The 21406-nt window shown below is 36.6% G+C and overlaps 1 protein-coding gene across 1 annotated transcript in view; it reads right to left on the reverse strand.

The window, feature by feature from the left end:
- Nucleotides 1-887: 887 nt before the first annotated feature.
- Nucleotides 888-21406, reverse strand: part of LOC104620833 (tetratricopeptide repeat protein 27-like) — a gene marked incomplete at both ends in the record, with an annotated part of 32355 nt that continues 11836 nt past the window's right edge. The window contains 5 exons of the mRNA XM_010287158.1: nucleotides 888-1000; nucleotides 6599-6735; nucleotides 10624-10788; nucleotides 16874-16976; nucleotides 19709-19849. Coding sequence (XP_010285460.1) covers nucleotides 888-1000; nucleotides 6599-6735; nucleotides 10624-10788; nucleotides 16874-16976; nucleotides 19709-19849 — 659 coding nt within the window. The remainder of the gene's footprint in view (nucleotides 1001-6598; nucleotides 6736-10623; nucleotides 10789-16873; nucleotides 16977-19708; nucleotides 19850-21406) is intronic.

The following is a 21406-nucleotide window of genomic DNA, read 5'->3' on the forward strand; positions in this document are numbered from 1 at the left end:
GCAGAGAAAACACCAGTCTGAGACTTGAGAACTAGGATTCACTCATTGTTAGGCTACTGGCCTCCTTCTGGCTTGGGCAAGATATTTCAGCAGTACTGCAGATTCCATCATTTTGCAACTCACAGATCAGAAAAGTGCTTTGAGAGGTGTGAATGATGAATACTGTATCAAAGTCACAATTTTTACTTCGACAGACTAATACTTCTGAAACAAATCACACACAAAATTGCGTGAGGTAATGGTCATTTAGCTGATGACATCACAGAAAAAGTACTTCTTTATTAGAAAACAAGGATATTAATTAGCAGCCAGCTTATTATCCTCAAATCTCAACCTGCTTTTTGCTCTTCTGTGCCATTTCCAAAACCTGTGTAGCATAGAATTTCTGAAAGCCAGGAGAAGAAAAAAAAAACTAGGGGCAAAACCACAGGGACTTTGTACTATAGCCTGTAACAAGCAACAGACACTCTGAATTTATACAAGTATTCCCATTGCACTGGATAGCAGGGGAGTGTTTTGCTTGAAAGACATGGTCAATACTCACAGGAAGCTGACCATGGCAGACTCTGAAATATGTTTTCAAAATTTACCAAAAAGTGTCATCACCATATGGTAGCTAAGGCCAACTGCAATCAAACTGAGACACAAAGAACAAGCAGCTCTTCCAGGATGACAATACAGCAATTAACGAAACGCTGAAATTCCGAACTGGACATAACGTTCACTCTGAGATAACTGAAAATGCTACCCACTTATAATGTGAATCTTTTAGCATTTTAGCCAGACTATATGATAAGGAAGGAAAAAAGTCCCATCAACCCACCACTTTGTTATTTCATTATCACAATGACTCATGCAGTATTTTAAGTAACTGTATACTAACGTACCATATTCCAAGTATTACAGCAAGCTCTTCTGCACACAAATCAGGCACCTGGTACTGATCAGCATCTGCTAATTTTATCTCATTAAGTACTGTATCATCATTTAGATCATAATTCTGTTGAGGGAGAAAAAATATTTTAAAAATAGATCAGAATAGTTGCAGAGAAACTGTTGCCTTCAAAATATGAAAAAATACAGTTTTGTTTGAAAAAGGATAATACAAACATCAGAAAATTACAAAATGGAAAGTAATTCACCATGATTATGATAAGATAACTAACTAGCAGACTAAGTTAGTAGAAGGAAAGATCATCCAAACCACTTTTGCTACAAGTATACTGGTTGTCAAGCAGAAGAAACAGCATTCAGAGCATCTTTAAGGTTACCTGAATATTGAATTTCTACTGAAATAAGGCCCGAAGAGGATTTTGCTTTTCAAATTGTTGCTCATAGTATTATCAACAATTTCCTCCTCTATTATATATAATCTGTTTCAGCTTGTCTCTATAATGTTAAATGCTATTCTAACATGCAGGTTTTCAGGCTAGTGACCATGGACCTCTGGGAATGTATGGATTTCTTTTAAAGTATCAGCAAAATGCAAGTAAGTAAATCATGCCTTCTGCCAGTACAGTTAAATTCCTTACACAGGCAACTGCTCCACCCTTTCTTTTTTTTGTGTGTGTTTTTGTTTTGGGTTGTTTTTTTTTATTTAAAGGAGTTTTGCAAATTAAAGAAACACTGATAAAAAAACCCAAACCACTGAGCTAGCACCTCCAGACACTTTGCTCTGGTAAGAAGGGATATTGCTCTTGCTCTGCAAGAAGGGATATTCTGAAAAGGTTTGCTCCTGTACAAGTAGTTGTGACTTTCCATCAAATATCCTCTAGAGCAAATCGTTTAAGGAGCATTCAGTTTAACTTTTACAAATGAGTATGCTACCTGAAGTTCACTGTCTGTCATTTAACTTAAAGAAGAAAGTAATATACTCTGTGGCTGAAAAGTGTAAATTACTATGTTAACAAAATTTGTGTTTGTTTGGAAACAACAAAAGATTCCTTCAGCTGCAAGCAAGAAGGGGGTAGCTGTAGTACTATTTCTCCTTCCCCTGAAAAAAAAACAAAACACCCAAACAAAAAAAAAAGCAGTCTTTAAACCAATTATTGTGCTACTGGTTTTTAGCTATCAGTAGCAGTTTTTATAATCTATTAAAGAGAGAAAGTGAGATTTATATTAAAAGTTTTTCAAAACTTCCTATTCATTTCCCTTCAATGTCCTCCTAGTAGTTGTTTCCAATTAATATCTTCCACTGTCAAGGTCAAAATGAGAGTCCACAGAAAAACAGAAAGTGAAAAGGAATGCTTTCAAGTGGGTTATCTACATACATCACCAGTATTTTTTCACTATATTAATGAAACTAAACTGTGATTTGACAGAGAATGTGAAGAAAATAAGTTAATTTTAAGGGGATAATAGAGATATTCCTACTCTTAAAGGCATATTTAACAACACAATTTTCTTCTCTTACTACACTAGCATATATATGGATTAATTACCACTTCCAGATTGAACTGATTTTAGAAGAGAGCACTGTGCTAATATAATGAACCACTTCATTAGATGTAACATAAGTTACAATTTAATTTATAAGGCAATTAGTTAAAAATTTCCAGCTTCTGGTCTACATAAGCTTTAAAATCTAGCCTGTATAAACACTACTAATTGCTTTAACTTCACTATGAATATTGATCATACTGAACTGTACTGCAACTGTATGCTAGCTTTAAAGCGTGACTTCTATTCAGAGATTTAAAAAGAAATTCCTCAGTCCCCCAAAACACAAAAACAGCTCTGAATTTTTAAAAACTATTCTAATGTACCATTTCATATGAAGAGTCCTTATGCATCACCTCAAGCCTGAGGTTTTCCTTTCACAGGAACATCATCAGTTCAACTGAACGTGTGTGCTTTCACATCATTTAGTTATTGTGAAGAAAGCTGGCCTGTGAGAAAAGCTTTGAATTTACAATCTCAAATATTTATTTTGAAATGCAAATAGTTTTCCTTCTAGTGCCATCTGAGATAACATAACTGCTCAGCACCAGAAGGAAGCAGGAAGCACTTGCCCAGAAATCAACCCAGCTACTAGTCCAAGAATCAGTCACATTGCTATATTGGTTGTATTTTTAATGGAATTAAATTACTGACCACTTAATTGCAAAATCACAGAATCATTAAGGTTGGAAAAGACCTTTAAGATCAAGTCCAACCATCAACCCAAGACCACCATGCCCACTAAACCATATCCCAAAGTGCCACGTCTACATGTTTTTTGAACACTTCCAGAGATGGTGACTCCACCAGCTCCCTGGGCAGCCTGTTCCAATACTTGACCACTCGCTCAGTGAAGAAATTTTTCCTAATACCCAATCTAAACCTCCCCTGGCACAACCTGAGGCCATTTCCTCTCATTCTATCGTGAGTTACTTGGGAGGAGAGACCAACACCCTCATCGCCACAACCCCCTTTCAGGTAGTTGTAGAGAGCAATAAGGTCTCCCCTCAGCCTCCTCTTCTCCAGACTAAACAACCCCAGTTCCCTCAGCTGCTCCTCATAAGACTTGTGCTCCAGACCCCTCACCAGCTTCGTTGCCCTTCTCTGGACACGCTCCAGCACCTCAACATCCTTCTTGTAGTGAGGGGCCCAAAACTGAACACAGGATTCAGGGCATGGCTTCACCAGTGCCAAGTCCAGGGGCACGATCACTTCCCCACTCCTGCTGGCCACACTATTTCTGATACAAACCAGGACGCTCACCTGGGCACACTGGCGGCTCATGTTCAGCCGGCTGTCAACCAGCACCCCCAGGTCTTTTTCTGGCGGGCAGCTCTCCAGCCACTCCTCCCCAAGCCTGTAGCGTTGCATGGGGTTGTTGTGGCCGAAGTGCAGGACCCTGCTCTTGGCCTTGTTAAACCTCATACAGTTGACCTCTGCCCATCGATCCAGCCTGTCCAGATCCCTCTGCAGAGCCCTCCTACCCTCCAGCAGATCAACACTCCCATCCAGCTTGGTGTCATTTGCAAACTTACTGAGGGAGCACTCAATCCCCTCATCCAGATCATCAATAAAGATACTGAACAAGACCGGTCCCAAAACCAAGCCCTGGGGAACACCGCTTGTGACCATCCGACAGCTGGATTTAACTCCATTCACCACAACTCTCTGGGCTCGGCCGTCCAGCCATCCAAATAACTTGTTCAGTCATCTTACTGACCAATAACAGGGGAAGAACTTTAAGACCATAGAAGAAAAGCACTCCAAAACAGGAGATGAACATGAGGTATGACCAGTCTCAACTTGGCCTTTATACATATTGGCAGGGTTTATAATTCTTTTAGGAATTTTTCCACTCATGCAGGTCAATTCCTATCTTTAGACAAATAGACTATTTTCCTTTATCTACAAAGGGCAGATGTGAAATAAGAACACTGGAGAGGGGAAGAAAATTTCCCTATAATAATTTTACAGCATGGTCACAGTCCTTTTAGCTTTCCATATGCATATGTTAATTCTGTAGAGATTCTCAGCACCTTTCAAGACCTAGCTTCTATGCATTTTCCATGAACATCCTTTTAAAAGTATACAAGGTACATCAAGCATCTGGCCTAAACTTAGACAGGGATGCAATGATGTTGTTGGTAGTTTTTGGCAGACAGAGAATAACATTAACTCCAATTTTAGCTAAAAGAACTTAAAGATACACTCTAGGTTGACAAATTTGAGACCAGATCTGGTAAAAGACACACTAGGACTCACTGTTAAACACTGACAAATTACATGAAGCTGTATTTTGATACTACATTATCAATCAAGACATGCTAGAAAAAGGGGTAAATGCCCAAAACCTTTAAGTGGTAATTCAACACACACATGATTCGGGGAGTCCACCTAGTCAAGACTGGTCTAATACCTGTTACAGGACACTCACACATGATATTAATAAAATGTCTGAACTTGAAATACCTCAGGTTTTTCCTCAAAGCAGCACATGGTTTTACTAATACTATTTTCTAGAATTTCTGACACACGTGAAATGCAGAAATAAAGGTTCTGTTTGGCTTTTTTTTGTTGTTGTTGTGGGTTTTTTTGGTGGGGTGTTTTTTTTTTTTTGTGTGTCCAGAAGTAGACTGTGGGAACAGAAAGCCTAACTTTCCTTAATAGGCAGCACAAATAACTTATGACAGAATTGTATGACACTGTCGCTCAGACTTGCACAAAACTCAACTCACTCCCTATAGCCAAACTTCTCAAGTCCTTTCCAGCATCACATTTTTACTTTTCAGAAAGAGTAGATATGCTTACTTTCTCTAGCATTATTTTCAAGATACATTCAGTAAAATTTTTGTAGGAAAATGTGAATAACACTAGCATGAATAATTTTTAAAAGTTCCAAATATCCCAGAAATATCTTTCTCAAACTCCCTGCTAATCTTATCGCAGTGGCTTTAGGTCTGTTCACTAAAAGGACATACAAACACAGTATTTTGTTAGCAAGGATAATATATTTCATTCCAGCTTATACCTACAGCCTAAAAAAGCGTTGCCATTTTTATTGAAACTGTCATTATTTTATTCCAAATTAAAGTCCTTATCATATATAGACTACAAAGGCAAATTCTTCAGAAAATTGTGAATAACTGGGAAAAAGTCAGACAATATCCCAGTTAGGGACCCTCTGAGAACAACACATCATATCATTTAGTTCTAGGTAAGTTGATCTTAAAGTCTGCAACTAAGTTCGGCATTCACCAAGTGGCCTCCCCTGAACTCTCACTATCCTTAAATGGGTTGCTATACATAGTTCTATCTTAAGCACAAATTGTGACATATATGCAGTCAATCTCTTTTCATCAAATTGAATACAACACTTAAGGACATACTAATGGACAAGCAAAAAAGCTAGGATAGTCTCCTAAGATATTTGTGCATTCATTTTAGAAATAGAGCAGTATTGTCAAATTCTTTTGCTTAAGATTCCTGCTTGACCTAGAAGTCTATCAAGGCATAACCTTTTTTTAAGAAAGGCTCTCCAACCTGAAGAATAAATCTTGGACCATAATGCCTCCATTTATCTCTGGCTTCTTTAGCAAGTTCAAATAAGTTAAAATCTTGACCAGAACTTCTCATAAGGAAAAAATGCCATCCCGAAACAATTTAGTTGTTATTGAGCAATTTATAATTGAAGTCATCATGCACACGTTTAAGATCAGTAGGGCCAAGTCACATAATTCATGCCAGTAGGAATACCTAGACCAATTTCCTATCTTCACACTTTTACTAAGCATGTCTCTGAGTCCTTAGGAATATGTGTGTTTTTATGATGCCTTGCAGGTTATTTTGAAAATCTGTCTCTCGTCTGTTTTCCTAACTCCATCATTCTTAGTCACAAGAAATTAATACATAAACTGTAGAAGATCATATTTGCAAACATGCTTTTAGTTGAGTAGTTACATCTGTCTTGCAGTCACATGTTATTTTACCCCATGTTCTTTAATATTAAGCAAATGACTGCCCCACACCTTTTCAAAAAACTTTCAGAAATCATAAGTAAGTTTATCCTAGGCACCACACACTTTTTCCTTGCAGACACCAAAGAGAAGCTTCAGAACATTTTAATTTTAAGAAGTTAAAGGAATTCTTCTCAAATACATACCATTGTTAAGTTTTCTAGAGGTGTTGGAGCTGGACTTAGTTCACTATGAGGAAGAAGGAATTCATTTGTTCTTTGCACATCCAAAATAAGCTGTGCAACATATTTTTCCTGAAACCGTGTTCTCTTCCCCAAAGCACCTACAGAAAATTAATATAAGTATCAATGAACACTAAAACCCAGTAATCGCATCATACACCAGAAAGTTGCTCACAAAAAATGTAAAAAAAAAAAAAAACCCCAACCAAACCAAAAAACCCCAAAAAACCCACAAAATGAGAAACACACTGAGAATTAACCAATAAAATTTAGCAGTGGTTTAACTCTGCTTGATCTCTTTGCAGTGAACTACATACGTTCTCACTGCTAGCTGTGACATACAAAGAAATACATATTACAAAAATACAAACACAGTAGGTAGGTCTTGCAGAGCCACTTTTAGGTAAATTCCCCAGAAACCACCATATTGTCTCTTGAAAACTCAAAATCATCGTTTCATCACTTCCTTACTTATTCCCTAGCAATAAACCATGAACAATTGATTTGCCTGCTAAAAGTTAATGACAACATGGAGACATTTAGGCAAATGAAAATCCCGTATCATCTTACAGGCCATCATTTTAAATATTTCAAATCTTCATTTGAAGACTTAGGTCTATGAAGAAGGATCACAGACATGATGTTACCATAGTACAGCACATAAGATACTGTAAAAGTAGCATGGGAGAGAGTGAAACAGCAAACCAATGAAGGCTCTCTACTGAATTAATCAATATTCGGAATGCACAATGTGAAATTGCTCTCAGTGTTGTTTCTTCAGTTCTTTATTGAGCCCTTAGACAACTTTTACTAGTTTTTAGGGTGACAATTGACATTTATAGCAAACTGAAAAGTAAAATATGTCTGTTGTTCTTCTGTTAGCAACCTGTTTGCAAGTTGAAATCAAAGAACTCACAGAACAATTCCAGGACAGGAATTTAAAATAATAGAATCCTAACCAGAGCCAAAACAGAGCTAAAAATTACTCTATAAAATTTGGAGGTTTGCTTGCTTATTATTACTTATGTTACAATGCTCAGATAACTTGAACTGTGAAAGTCAAATAACAGAAACGGAGGACTGAATGTTGATCCACTGTTACTTTTTCAGAACGAATTCAGATCAAGTAAAGTTCTTAGTCTCATTATAGTTTTGAAAATTTTGCAGGACGTAAAAACTTTGAGGTAAAGATGATTGACTGCTCATGTGACAAAGGCCTGAGGATGAGGCCATTGTCAGTGATAATCACCTGGTACTAGCACAGAAATAGCGGTCATCCCCTTTTCTTCCTAGAGATGGAAACAGAGCAGTAGGGAAGCCAGAAGTTAAACTGATTTCTCCTTTTCTGCCAATCACTCCTTTTAATGGGAAAGCCCTGTGTTACGGATTCATGAAGAAATGAAAAAGGTTCTAAAAATGTCACCTTAAAATTGCAAGGCACACTGCAGAGAATAGAAACACACACAGACAGAAGTGCTGGGTAATGATTCATACTAATTTTACATGGTACACTCAATTCTCAATTTTAATAATCCTTAATAATCATTATGCTCTAATTCACTTCCTATTATGTCTTACTGCTTAAAGAGCTGAACAAAACACTTGCACAGTTATGCTGATTACCAATAAAGTTACTTGCTACCACCCAGAAACTGTGATTTGTTTATGCTCTGAGATGCACACAGCCCTCCACCCCATTTTTTTAAGCAAAGAATTCTTGACTATTACAGGGACAAAACAATCATTTGTATTTGGAAAATATATATCACATCTGTTTAAGCTGGGGGAAAAATTTGCTTGCTTTATACCACCACATACCCTCACAAAAGAGAATCTACACAGAGACTTTACTTTCTGTTCCATATTAAAAGTTCCCAGGGAGGCACTACTAGGCATGAAAACAACAAGCAGACAATATGCAGACCTCAGAGTTCGGCATTATTAATCCTCCAGATCTGATCTTAAATTTATTTTGGATTACCACCCTTCATTTTAGTAAATTTATATGCAAGAAGGACCACAATCTGCTCTTATTGGGAAATGTTTTGTGGGGTTATTGATGGTTGTGACTCATTGTGAGGGAAATAAGGATGCTTTTTAATAAATTATGAATATAGCACAGACCTGGATTAATGGGACTTGAGAAAGTACACAAGTCAAAACAAGTATGATTTATTCACACATTTTAAAAATAATTTTGGAAAATATTGGTTCTAAATTCTCTCTAAGAACAGCATATATTTCCATGATGTAATAAAATGTTCAACTACTAAGGAGTAGAACCATTAAAGAATAAAAACATCTGAAAATCTTTTCCTAAAAAGGAAATTCCTTCCAAAAGTCTTTAAAATGTCTTTGCTAGAGGTTGAATTTTTACATTAAAGCAAAGTCTTTTTTGATGATGTAACATTCCTTTCATTTAGCCAAAACATGCATGTCAAATGAATTTATCTAGAATGCCAACAATTCCCACATGTTCAGTTCAGTTCATTTGCCTTCAGGTTAGACATCCTTCATACTTAATCTAATAGATTTATGGAGATAAACCACAGAACTTCTAGGAGTTTCACAACATTTTTTCCAAGAGACCATATCACCACAATCTCTCTGTGGGACTAGCATAACCTCTTGGTAAAGTAATCAAAAATACAAATAATTCTACTGCATCCAAACTTTTTTTCCCCTCATCCAAACAAGAGTTCTTTTCCTAGGCTACATTTCAGGAAATTATTAATCCAAAAGCTAAAGATGTCCTTTAAATGGGGAAAAAAAAAAATCCAACATGTAGCTGTAAGTTGAGGAATATCAGTGAATATACTGATATATACCGACTATATACCTGCCACTTTGATTTTACTACTTCTTAGTTAATAAAATTTTTATAGCTTGAGTATCATCACAGGCACTGATGTTTTTAATAAAAACAAGAAAAATATAGGTTAATTTTAAACAAAACTACCTTATAATAGCAAGTTTGCAGTACATGACACACATGGAACACATCACAGTACATGTTGTTGCACATAGGAAAAAAGGGTAAGGATCAGCTGAAATGCATGGAATGCCTCTGAACAAATATATGGAAATTATTCTTATGTTTTAAGCAGATACCATTGAATATAATCAATTTATAGCTATGCAAAAACATTATGCACAAGATTTTCATTACGAGATTTTTCAAAAGTAAACCTTTAAAAACCTTTAAAAAAATTAGCATAGAGTTCCACAACAGTTGTTTGAGTTTTCATTTTGGTTCGTTATTTTTTAATGAAAATATTAAACTGACTCAGGATATAAGCAGAGGCAGCTGCAGCTCCTATCTAAATATAAAGGAACAGCTAGCCTTGTGATATACAGTGGTGTAATAAGTAAGGAGACTGCAAGTTTCAGTTCCTTATCCTTAGTCCTTTCCACTAATAAGCCTATAGAATCCACTAATAAGGCTATAGAAAAAAACTGTATAAAGGTTTTTTGCATTTCTGCTCAGGCACAATCAAAAGTGCTCACACAGAAATATGTGCATTTTATGTCATTTTGATTACCTAGCAGGACCAGCTAGACAAAACAGTCCCATATATATAAATGTAATTTTAAATTAAGTTACAAGTGCAGCAATCTCATCTGCCTGACTCCAAAGAATAGGTTCAGAAAGGACAAAGTCTTCATAGCGATTGAATCCGTGATATTTCTGTTCATCAGAATTTGACTTTTCTACTTATTTCCTGTGATAACAACAGTCCTGGAAGCGACTTTTAAATGCTATTTACATGGACTAGATCTAGGCTAGTGGCATAGAAGTTGAAAGACTGCAAACCATCATGCAGACTTCTTTATAAATGTCTCTGAAGTTATTCATCATGACACCAACTAGTTTTATGAGTCCCACAACAGAGACAACTAGACCTAGAATTTGACATGAAACACAGGAAGGAAGGTTTGTAATACTACAGCTGCTCAGACACCAATATAAGGGATGATTAGGAACTTACCTGTCAGAGTAATCTGCAGTTTTGTTATGTCTTTAGCTGCATTGAAACACTCTTTAGCTTTTTTATACTCATAGTAATACAAAAATGTATAGGCGCACTCAAGATGGAACTGAATTGCTAAGTGCCAGCTTTCACCACCCGTGAACAAAGTTTCTGCTTCTGTCACTGCAAATAAAAAAAAAAGGCTATGAGGATGCAGTCCAGGAGAATGATATTTTAAAAACCCAAACAAAACATGTAAAACACCAGGAGAAAAAGTTTGTTATGCTTAAAGCAGACCTGTTGTTCTTTACACCTCCACACATTTAAAAATCCACAGTCAGTGTATAGAAGACATGCACTGCGCATAAAGCATTATTTTTCAAGTTTTATATCTAAGTATTACTACTAGAAAAAACAAAAGTTTGATCATCTCTTATATTTTAGGCAAAGTTGAATTGGGATATATCACTCTTGCAGGACATAAACAACCCTGTCTTGGTCCTGCTAAAGAACATAGGAACTCAGACTACAGGACTGAGGTAATATCTTCCTTAAGTAGCAGGCTTCAAATGAGAAAGTTTCACCAGCAGATCGAGCACTGAATGGGAACTTAGGACTCTTCAGGGTTTTTATTTGTTTATTTGTTTCTTTGCATGTGTCTTTTGTTTTTATTTGTTTGCGTGTGGGTTTTTTGTTTGTTTTTATAATTACTGATTTGCTGACTGATAACGGTCATGTTCTCCATCTGAACAGGAGAAAACAACTTCATAAGTAAATCTGAAATCTTTAGGAAAGAAGACTTGATATTTTTTAATCCAGCATAGAAGCATTTGTATTCCTTATATATTTAAATTCTACCTATCAAAATACAAAATGACAAAAGAATATTCTTGCATAGTAAAATACAAACTATTAAGTTGAAAACTATTCATGTGAATTATTCTTAAATGGAAGTGTTTTTTGCTTTGTGCTTTATTTATTTTGCCCACAGATATTTACATAATAGCATTGTTTCAAAGCTCACGGCATCACAGTACCTAAAAAGACTGGTACCCAAGATTAACATAGATGCTGTGTTACTTAATGGATGCTTAGTTTTTCAAGCATGCTTTAAAGATAAGTAAAAAGTGTTACTACACAAAAAACTAATACTATAAAGGATTTTTTAAACATTTTCCTATGACTTTTGAATTTAGACATTGGCAGTCAATCCCAGCCTGAACAGATTTTGTTTAAACCTCCTAGGCTTTTTTTTTTTTTTTTGAGCACTTGTTAATCCTCAAAATCTTTCAATTAATGTTCAGGCTTAGCAGCTTTCTATATATTTTTACACAGCTAGAAAAGAAACAAGTATTATAACATTCTTTTTTAATTCAGTAAGTAAGAATTTGCATGGATAAAGCCTGTCTGTAACTTAACTTTTTTCAAAGTCTGAATTTAGTGATTTTGTTTAATGAAAGCAAATGGGTAATTTAAAAATATTACTCCAATGGTTTTCAGTTAATGTCGGATAGAGAATGCAGCAGGTTACAACTTAATCCTTAAAAAAAAAAAAAAAACACCTCTAAAGAGACTACAACTATTTAAAACCAAAGTCTGTGGCATTTAATCACCGCTTTTAACACAAAGCCTATTTCAAACATATTACTTCAAAACTCAGAAAGTCAGATGAATGTTAACCTCACATCTGAGTAATGTATACTCTTCATCAAGAAATGACCTGAGGTTTTAATGTTTTTGTCCATATTTATCATTAAACACGTTGTCTCTTTAAAAAAAGAGAATAATGCCCATAGGACCGTAAAACATCTGCCCTTCTAACAAAATACATATACAATGCCATTCTGGTGGTTTCCCAAAGGACATGAGGAAAAAATAATTTTTTTTTTCTATGAGGTGTTATTAAAAGCACTGAAAAATTCACTGAGGGTTTTACACAAATGCAAACAGATTTACACTGACTCTTTAGTGTAGTTTGAGCCACTAAATCCTGAAGGGCCACTGTCAGTGCAACAAAGCTTACAAGATACTGAATGTGCAGGTATGCATGTAGAAACAGCACAAAAATGCAGCTTTCCAACCGAATGATTTTGATTCAATTACAAAGAAAAAAAACAACTTATAGTCTATAACCATATGTTACTTCTTGATTTTTTCCATAGGTAACAAGTTTCAATGATCTGAATATAAAATTACTTGTGCTAAAACCATATATACTGCTATAATGAACTGAAGCAACACACTAAGAAACAGTCTTACCACTCCCTATCTAATTTACTATTTATCATTTACTTACAGTGCTAATCACAGAACTTGATAAGTTTAGGCATTCGAGACTTCAAGGACCTTTGGGGAAAGCCTCACATCATTACTACTGACGTAGCTGCACAGAAGCAGCAATGTCCCAAACTTAAGACATCTCATCATGTTTGGCACAAGGCCAAACGGATGGGAAACTGTGCTGAGCCCTGTTGGTTTTGTACAACAGCTGCTTCAGAACAGCAGGGAATCACTGCAGCTGTCTTCTGTTCAGGTGATGACCTTGACCTTATACTTGAGCATAACACATTTTAAATAGAAAAGAGAATTCCTCCTGAATTTGAAGGTCTTTTTCTCTAGTAATTAAGACAGTTTTCTAGTCAAGTTGATACAGAATAAGCAAGTGGGTTTTTCGAGCCCTAATCAAAGACTATTTGAAATGTTTATTAAGTATTTATTTTATGGAATATGAAGGTACTTGTTTGAAATACCAGATGGCTTTAATTAGAAAGTAAATAAACTGTTAGAGGCAGCAAAACCTGCCTGGAAAAACTCACGACAGATTCAAGTGTACTTTACACCATCTTCTCTGAAAACCATATCAAGGAGTCTCAAAACAGGTCACTGAAAATAGACATCTTAGTACTTGTTTAGTGTCTGCGCATATGCAGCAGCATCTTCTACACAGATGAGAGCTGCACAAACTACTTATCTCTACCCAGTATCATCTAGTCAATGAATATAAACTAATTTTATGATTACTTCTCTTTCAGCTTTGTTCCAAGTTTTTAAGTATTTCCAAGAAGAAAAAAAATAAGTTACATAAATATGCTACAAATTTCTCTATTACGGATTTTATCTCTGTAACAGAACCCAAAAATGTTTTCATGTGCTCTGCATTCTCCAGAGTTAAAATACTAAAACTATTCTGTCAAACAAGAATTGCAGTACTTGAATAGAACTGCAAAACCACTGGCATCTAAGTATCTTTGACACGGTGTGTCTACAGAACACATATACTCAAAATACCAAAAAAATTACCTAAAAATGAACAGAAGACTATTTACAGTTTATAAGCTTTTAAAAAAAAAAAATATTGCAAGCATATGTCATTAACCCTCCTTATCTGAATGAGGCATACCAGCACCACTTATTTCATAATATAAAATTTACAGATATTTGTGTTGGGTTTGTATTACATAGAGCCAATGCCAGCTGGCTCCAAAACGGACCCGCTGCTGGCCAAGGCCAAGCCCATCATCAATGGTGGTAGCACCTCTGGGATAACATTTAAGGTGGTAAAAAAAAAGGCAACGGCAACTGGAGCTGGAGAGAGCAGTGAGAATACATGAGAGAAACAAGTCTGCAGACACCCAGGTCAGCGGAGGAGGAAGGGCAGGAGGTGCTCCTGGTGCTGGAGCAGAGATTCCCCTGCAGCCCCTGGTGAAGACCATGGTGAGGCCGGCTGTCCCTTTGCAGCCCATGGAGCTCCATGCTGGAGCAGAGCTCCATGCTGGAGCAGATCTCCACCTGCAGCCTGTGGAGGACCCCACACTGGAGCAGGGGGATGCCCGAAGGAGACCGTGACCCCATGGGCAGCCCACGCTGGAGCCGGCTCCTGGCAGGATCTGTGACCCTGTGGAGAGAGGAGCCCAGGCTGGAGCAGGTTTGCTGGCAGGACTTGTGACCCCATGGGGGACCCAGGCTGGAGCAGCCTGTTCCTGAAGGACAGCGCCCTGTTGGGGGACCCAGGCTGGAGCAGTTTGTGAAGAATTGCAGCCTGTGGGAGGGACTCACGTTGGAGAAGTTCATGGAGGATTGTCTCCCGTGGGAGGGAGCCCACACTGGAGCACGGGAAGAGTGTGAGGAGTCCTCCCCCTGAGGAGGAAGGAGCGGCAGAGACAACATGTGATGAACTGACCACAATCCCCATTCCCTGTCCCCCTGTGCTGCTCAGGGAGAGGAGGTAGAGACAATCGGGAGTGAAGTTGAGCCCAGGAAGAAGGGAGGGGTGGGAAGAAGGTGTTTTTTAATATTGGGTTTTATTTCTCATTATCCTACTCTGATTTGATTTCAATAAATTCATTTTTTCCCAAGTCTGTTTTGCCCATGACTCTAATTACTGACTGATCTCTCACTGTCCTTATCTTGACTCACAAGCTTCACATTATACTTTCTCTCCCCTGTCCAGCTGTGAAGGGGAGTGACAGAGCGGCTTGGTGGGCACTTATCATCCAGCCAGGGTCAACCCACCACAATATTTTTAGGTAAACATTTAGAACATACACATTCTGGAAGAGCTGTACAACCTAACACACAAATATTCAAGCCTTACTACATTAAAACTGAGCAACAACAAATTTGTCTCAAAAAACTTACCCCTAACCATCAAACTAAGGAAAATAACTCTCTCTGGAAGAGTTATTACCTCTATGCCTCTCTGTTCTTAAAATGGCTATGAGAAGTAGGTGGGAGATTAGCTTTTACAACATACCTTGGAATCCACATTTTAAGGTATTTTTATTTTCAGTACAAGTATTTAAACAGGCTAAACTTGTAAGACTAACCCCACCACACTGACAACACCCATTTTTGAAGTAAAACTCAATTTTCTATAATTTAATTTGCAAATTAAAAATGCAACTTAGATTTCATTCTTTGTACCTGTTAAAGTCCAACCCCTAACCCCAGTCCCTGGCCTATAAATTAATATACCAACAAATTTATCACAATGTGCTTGAACTATACCTGTCAATTACTTTCTAATATGTCCATCAAATCAGCAACACTTCCAACTTTCCAAGAAATAAAAAATTTAAAAGAATAAGTAGAATTTAATCTTGATTCCCATAGCTGTGCAAGATAACTCTAGAAGTTAGTTCAAATTTCTCTAATAAAGTATTGAAGAAACACAAAAATTATAGTTTACGTCAATTGCAACAAAGCCCTTCCACTCCAGTCTAGTATCCAGTAAGAGCATTAAGTCAGTTGCTTCTTCACTGCAGATGACCCAGTAAAATCCTCTACTCAATTTCATTACTGTACTAACATCTTTGTTACATCTAGATGTTACATCTAACATCTATTTGGACGTTCTTCAAAGGCCAAAACCCACTTCATATTTCACATATAATTTTAATGGCCTGAACCTACATATGGTTCAGATCCAAAAAACTCCATTAAGGTGTGGTAGGAGAGGGGAGAGTTGAAACTTTGGCATTTAAGATTGCTGCCTTTGTCAAAATAAAACATACATGACAACTCATCTCTAAATGCAATACAAAATTTCTTGCATGCAATTGGTTGGAAATTTCAGGTTTGTGAAGTTAAATGAAGAATCTTTAGCTAACTGGTAAGGGGCAAATGTACCTAACAGCTTGCCTCCTTTTTCCAGCTTTGCTGTAGCAAATTATATTAATGGTCTATACAAGAGTTTGTTCCTCTTAAAAAAAAAAAATCCCAAGCAATATAATTACATTCGACATTTTAACTTTCTACATTATGCTTTTGTATACATCAGCATGTATATTAGACAACATTGGAACTAAGTTATGTATTTTCTCTACATATAATGCAGAGGGGTAACAAATCTCAATACTTAGGTAGGGATAGAGAAAATAGGGAAAAAAGTTTATCTCCCCCCATGAAGATACAGAAGAACAATGACGTTCCCTTTTCAAACCAAAATAAGCTCAGTTAAATAAGGAATGAAAACAGTACAGAATGGCTTCAAGAGAGTTTGTGGTAAGTTAAAAGTGCTAAGCACGGGGGGGAAAAAAGCCTTTGTCTGCAATCACATATTCTCATTTTCATCTTAGAGTCTGGAAAATAGCATATGCCATAAAAGTCCATGTCAATTTAAGTGAATTCTGTTCCCTCTCTACTCTCTGTAGTTACATAAGCATCTGAAGAGCATCATGTTGCAAGAGTTGTGCCTACAAATTTCTGTCCCCCATGATATCTTGCAACTGATGCTGTAGGTCAATAAACTGAGTAATTAGAAACATACCTTGTTTTATACAGGTCTGAGCAAGAGTAAGCAGCTCAAGTGATCTGTCCTCTAACAACTGCTGGTGAATATTCACACATCTTAGAGTCCACCAAGACAATGTCTGTGAGAAAAAATATGGATACTTCAAGTTAATAACAAGTATAGATAATTTTTTAAAAAGGGTAAGTGGCTTTAAAATACAGGTTTTATAATCTATTTGATTCTAATTTCTAAAAAATATAAAACCAACCAAAATAGCTGTTTTGTATAGAAAGTGAGCACTAAACTAGCATAAAGATGAACATATTCAAGCAGCTTTACAGTGCTCTAAGACTCTGATGGACTTTTCCTCTGTTAATATCTCTAGCTGCTCTTTGAACCCTGCAAATCTTTAGGACCACAACCTGGTAAGAAACTCTGCGAACAGAAGATAGAAGAAATATTTGTGTGTGCTTATTTTGGAGTTCCACAAAAGCTGTTTCCTACTTATCTCCTTTCATGTCACATTCATGATTTTAATAGACAGCCATGATCTCACTCTTCAGTAGTCTTTCCAGCCTGAAGAGTCCTAAACTATTTAGATACTTTTTGTATAGGAGCCATTCAGTGTTTCTGATCATCCAGTGTTGCCCTTCTATGCATTTTTTCCTGTTCTGTTTAATCTTTATTTCTTCAGATGGGGGTAAAAAGATGACCAAGAGATGCAGAAGAGGACCAGAACTGCTCATGAGAACACCTTACAATCACAACTGAAAGTATTAATGTTTGTATGGGGAATTTCAGAAAGGCAAATACATTACTGAACTAAATAACTGCTCTATAGCAGAGCTGAATCACAGCTTAGGAAATACCCGATTTTAGAAAGCTGTGTACACAAAACGTAAGTTCCCCAGCATATGTGATCCCTCTCTAGCTACACCAAGTGGAAATGCATGGAAAAGCTAATTATAATACAATATTCTATTCTCAAAATTATAGTTGAGATTATCATATGTGAATGTAGGGCATACCTCTAGACAGGCTCTAGTGATTAGTAGTTATTCCGCTACTGTTAGCACACCAATCATCTTCTATGAAACAGATGTCCGAGTGCTTCTGAGAGGCACCTATGCTCTGAACTTTTTATACAAGTATGCTTACATCAGACTGACCTAAAGGCTGTACCGTATTCAAGCAAAAACGTCTAAATCACAGATAGTTGACTAATGTCCCTAGAAAGGAACCATCAAAAAGAATAATAGCATCTATTTCAAAAAGCAATGAAAGATGACTTTTGATATCAAGCTGAACAGAGTAAAAGCACATAAACAACAGACTTTGTGAAAAAGGTCAAATCCCAATAGTTCATCAGTTATTTAGAAACCTAAGGGCAATTTAAATAAGTTTCAAATTACTTCAGTTTAGCTTTATATAACGAAGTATTCATTTTCCCATGCAACTGAGTATCCAGCTTAATGACACAATTTCCTGAGGCCTGATGCTTGCCACTCATAAATGTTAGAATCAGAAAGAATATATTTATAAAAAGTTTCAGGTAAGCCAGGTGAGCTTTGTATACTATGTTATCAGCAATGTCAGTTTTTTAGGAGCCAAGTTAAGCATTGTTGGATGGTTTTTAAGCATTTAATCTTCCACATACAGTAGCGTTTTTGAATAAAACAGGGCTTTATTAACGTTTTAGATAATGTATTTCAGAGTATTGTACCCTTTGTTAAATTTATTTGCACTAATCTTAAAGAAGCAAAGATATTAAGAGACTTCCTTTGAATCAAGCTGAAATGGGAATGAATGGGAAGCTTTAATTGCTACACTGACCTGTTGATGAAAGTAGTTTTTACCAGTCGCTGCCTTTGAACTACTATCCAAACATGACGTAGCCACAAGTAATTGAACCTCCACTGAGTAGTAAAATGCCCCCCATTACGTCAATCTGAGGGGAGGCAGCAAGGGAATTCTCTATACCAGGTACATTTTCTGCCTCCCCGACTGACCCAATTGCTAAAATTCAACAGCACTCATCTGTGAATAACAGGGAAAACGATGGAAGAGCTTGGCTTCCAGAAATGCAGTACAGCCAACATCTCCCACACAGCTTAATTCATCACTCATACAAAGACCCAGCTGGGAATGGATGTTGTCAGCCAAGCATAAAGAGGGACCATGTGGCATTTTGATCTCCAGCCAAATTCTGTTCAACTGGAATGCAATAAAGCGAAGTTGCTGCTGTTAAAAGTCCCGCAGTTCCAGAGAATCCTGCTACCAACCAGCCTGCTGCTAAACTACAAAGGAGGTAGAGACAAAAAACCTCTCAAGAGGTTCATCACATCGTCCTGTTTTTAATGTACAAGCACAACAGAGAATTAAGGTAGCCTCCACATGGATGCCTGCAAAAGAGGTAGAGAACAGCGACAAAGAGAGAAAGGACTTTCTTGGCATCTAGAACTCATTGCTCAGGATTCATACAGTAATGGTTAACAGTATCCCAAAGTTTGTTAAAAAGGACATAGTATATGTATGCTGCATTATAGGGCATTCCCCCACGCCCTCCCTCAAATAATGTCACAAAGTATGTGTCTTTTTAAAAAGTTGCTTCCTATTAAATTTTCTAATTTTTCCAAGTAATGAAGACATCTTTCTTCTCTTTTGGGAAGACTGTGAAAAAATATCTCTAAGAAAATGATACTTGTGTTTACTTGTAATCACTTCGTCTGAACGGTTTCTTAGAGGCAAAAACCTCAGAGCTACAGAAAAAGAAATGGAAATTATACTGATTCAATGAGGTATGAAAAAAAGAATGAGAGAACCAATTAATGAGTAGCTGGCAGTCTTAATCATTAGTGACATATTTCTTACCTGGAGAGATGCAAGTTTGTGTCTTGAATTCACAAGGATTATCCTGGCTATAAGCAGCAAAATAGGATGAGAAGTTAAGGTATAGACTGATTCACCATCTAGAACCAGCACCTTCAGAATAGCTGCATGCAGCATTTTTGGCTGAAAGAAGAATGAAAAAAAATGACAAGTTTCAGGAGATGTAAGTAAGTTTATAAACAAATTATGTAATACAGAATTAGGAAAAATAACTATGTACTTAAGGAAAAAGTCTGCTCAACACACTAAAACAAAAATTTAAAAAATCACCATCTCTTGGAGTCTCAAACTTTTACCAAGTCATGGTGACTTCTGCCTTGTTTCTTACTGTCCTGATACACCATATCAACATGACCTGAAAGACTCTGATTTCCTTCCACCTGAAATGCGCATGTCCAGTCAACGTTATCCCCAAACACATCCCAGTAACATAATCCTTCCCATGATCTAAGAAGAAAAGCTTCTGGTAAATCCATGCCATTCAATTTGTAATCACAGAAATAAAATAATTTTTTAATTAAATTAATCCTAGAGAATCCAAATACACTAGATATTCCTCCAGGGATGTCAATGGGTTACCTTCCTCTTTCCCCAGAAGGAGCTTCCTGCTGGAATGGCATCAAGGCAGCAATATTAGAGCCATTCTTCCCTTTGTCCAACAAATAAAAACCTCTCTCTGGCTTTGGATGCTTTCCTGTATGATGTTCCCTACAGTAATTCTTTTACTTAATCGGCTTGAGGTAGCTCTCCAGGGAACCTCTGTCTCCGGGGTGTCTGTCATCTGAAAGTCACCTATTCTTTTCTCCCTTTTAATGCAACGAAAGCATTCAAGCAGTTTATCTTAAGACTCAGGGAGATGTCAGTTCATCAGTTTATTGCAAGTTCTCATATGGCAGGTTCCTTTTGCAAACTAAAGAAAGTAAGGCTTTTTTTTTTTTTTTTTTTTTTTGTTAATATAAATAGTCTTTTAAAGAGAGGAAGAGAAGGTTAAATGACAGCTTGCATTGAAGTCATTTGCCCGAGACAGATTTTGTTCAGTTTACACAACCAGGATAGAAGCTATTTAAATCACATTTCAGCATTTTAAACTAAATGAATAATGTAATTCCTAAGTTATTTGAAACTCTTTTCAATACATTTATCAATGGGTTACATTAAAGACAAAAGTTGTTAAGCCACATTATTCCCCTAGTTCATTTTTTAATGACCAGGTAATCTTCAGGCTTTTTTTCTGATTTGCTTTGGTTTGTTAATTATTTATCTCGCATTGACATTGAAAATACTTTTATTTTGTAGACAATGACTCGGAGCTTTAAATTATTTACCCAAAGTGGAATTCTTGCATGACATCACTGCAGTCATTTCAAATCCCACCGTGGAAAACAAAGTTTACAATAGTCTGACAAAGCACTTGAGAATAAAGGAAAGAAACTGTCAAGTGTAAGTATACCAAATCCCTCTCACCTCTAGTGATTCAGAAAGGAACAGCCTTACCAAGATCTCTACTCCGATTTTGACAAGGAAGGTCATCATTCAGTACTTCTAAAGATTCATTTTTAAGATATAGACACACAAATAAGACTTAGTATAATTTTCAGTTTAACTTAAATTTTTTTTTCTGTCTGCTCCTTTTTGATCCTTTCTATAATCAAAGTAGACAGCACTCAAACTACTCCGCAG

This window comes from Phaethon lepturus, unplaced genomic scaffold (assembly GCF_000687285.1).
Source record: "Phaethon lepturus isolate BGI_N335 unplaced genomic scaffold, ASM68728v1 scaffold45125, whole genome shotgun sequence".
NCBI classification, from domain to species: Eukaryota; Metazoa; Chordata; class Aves; order Phaethontiformes; family Phaethontidae; genus Phaethon; species Phaethon lepturus.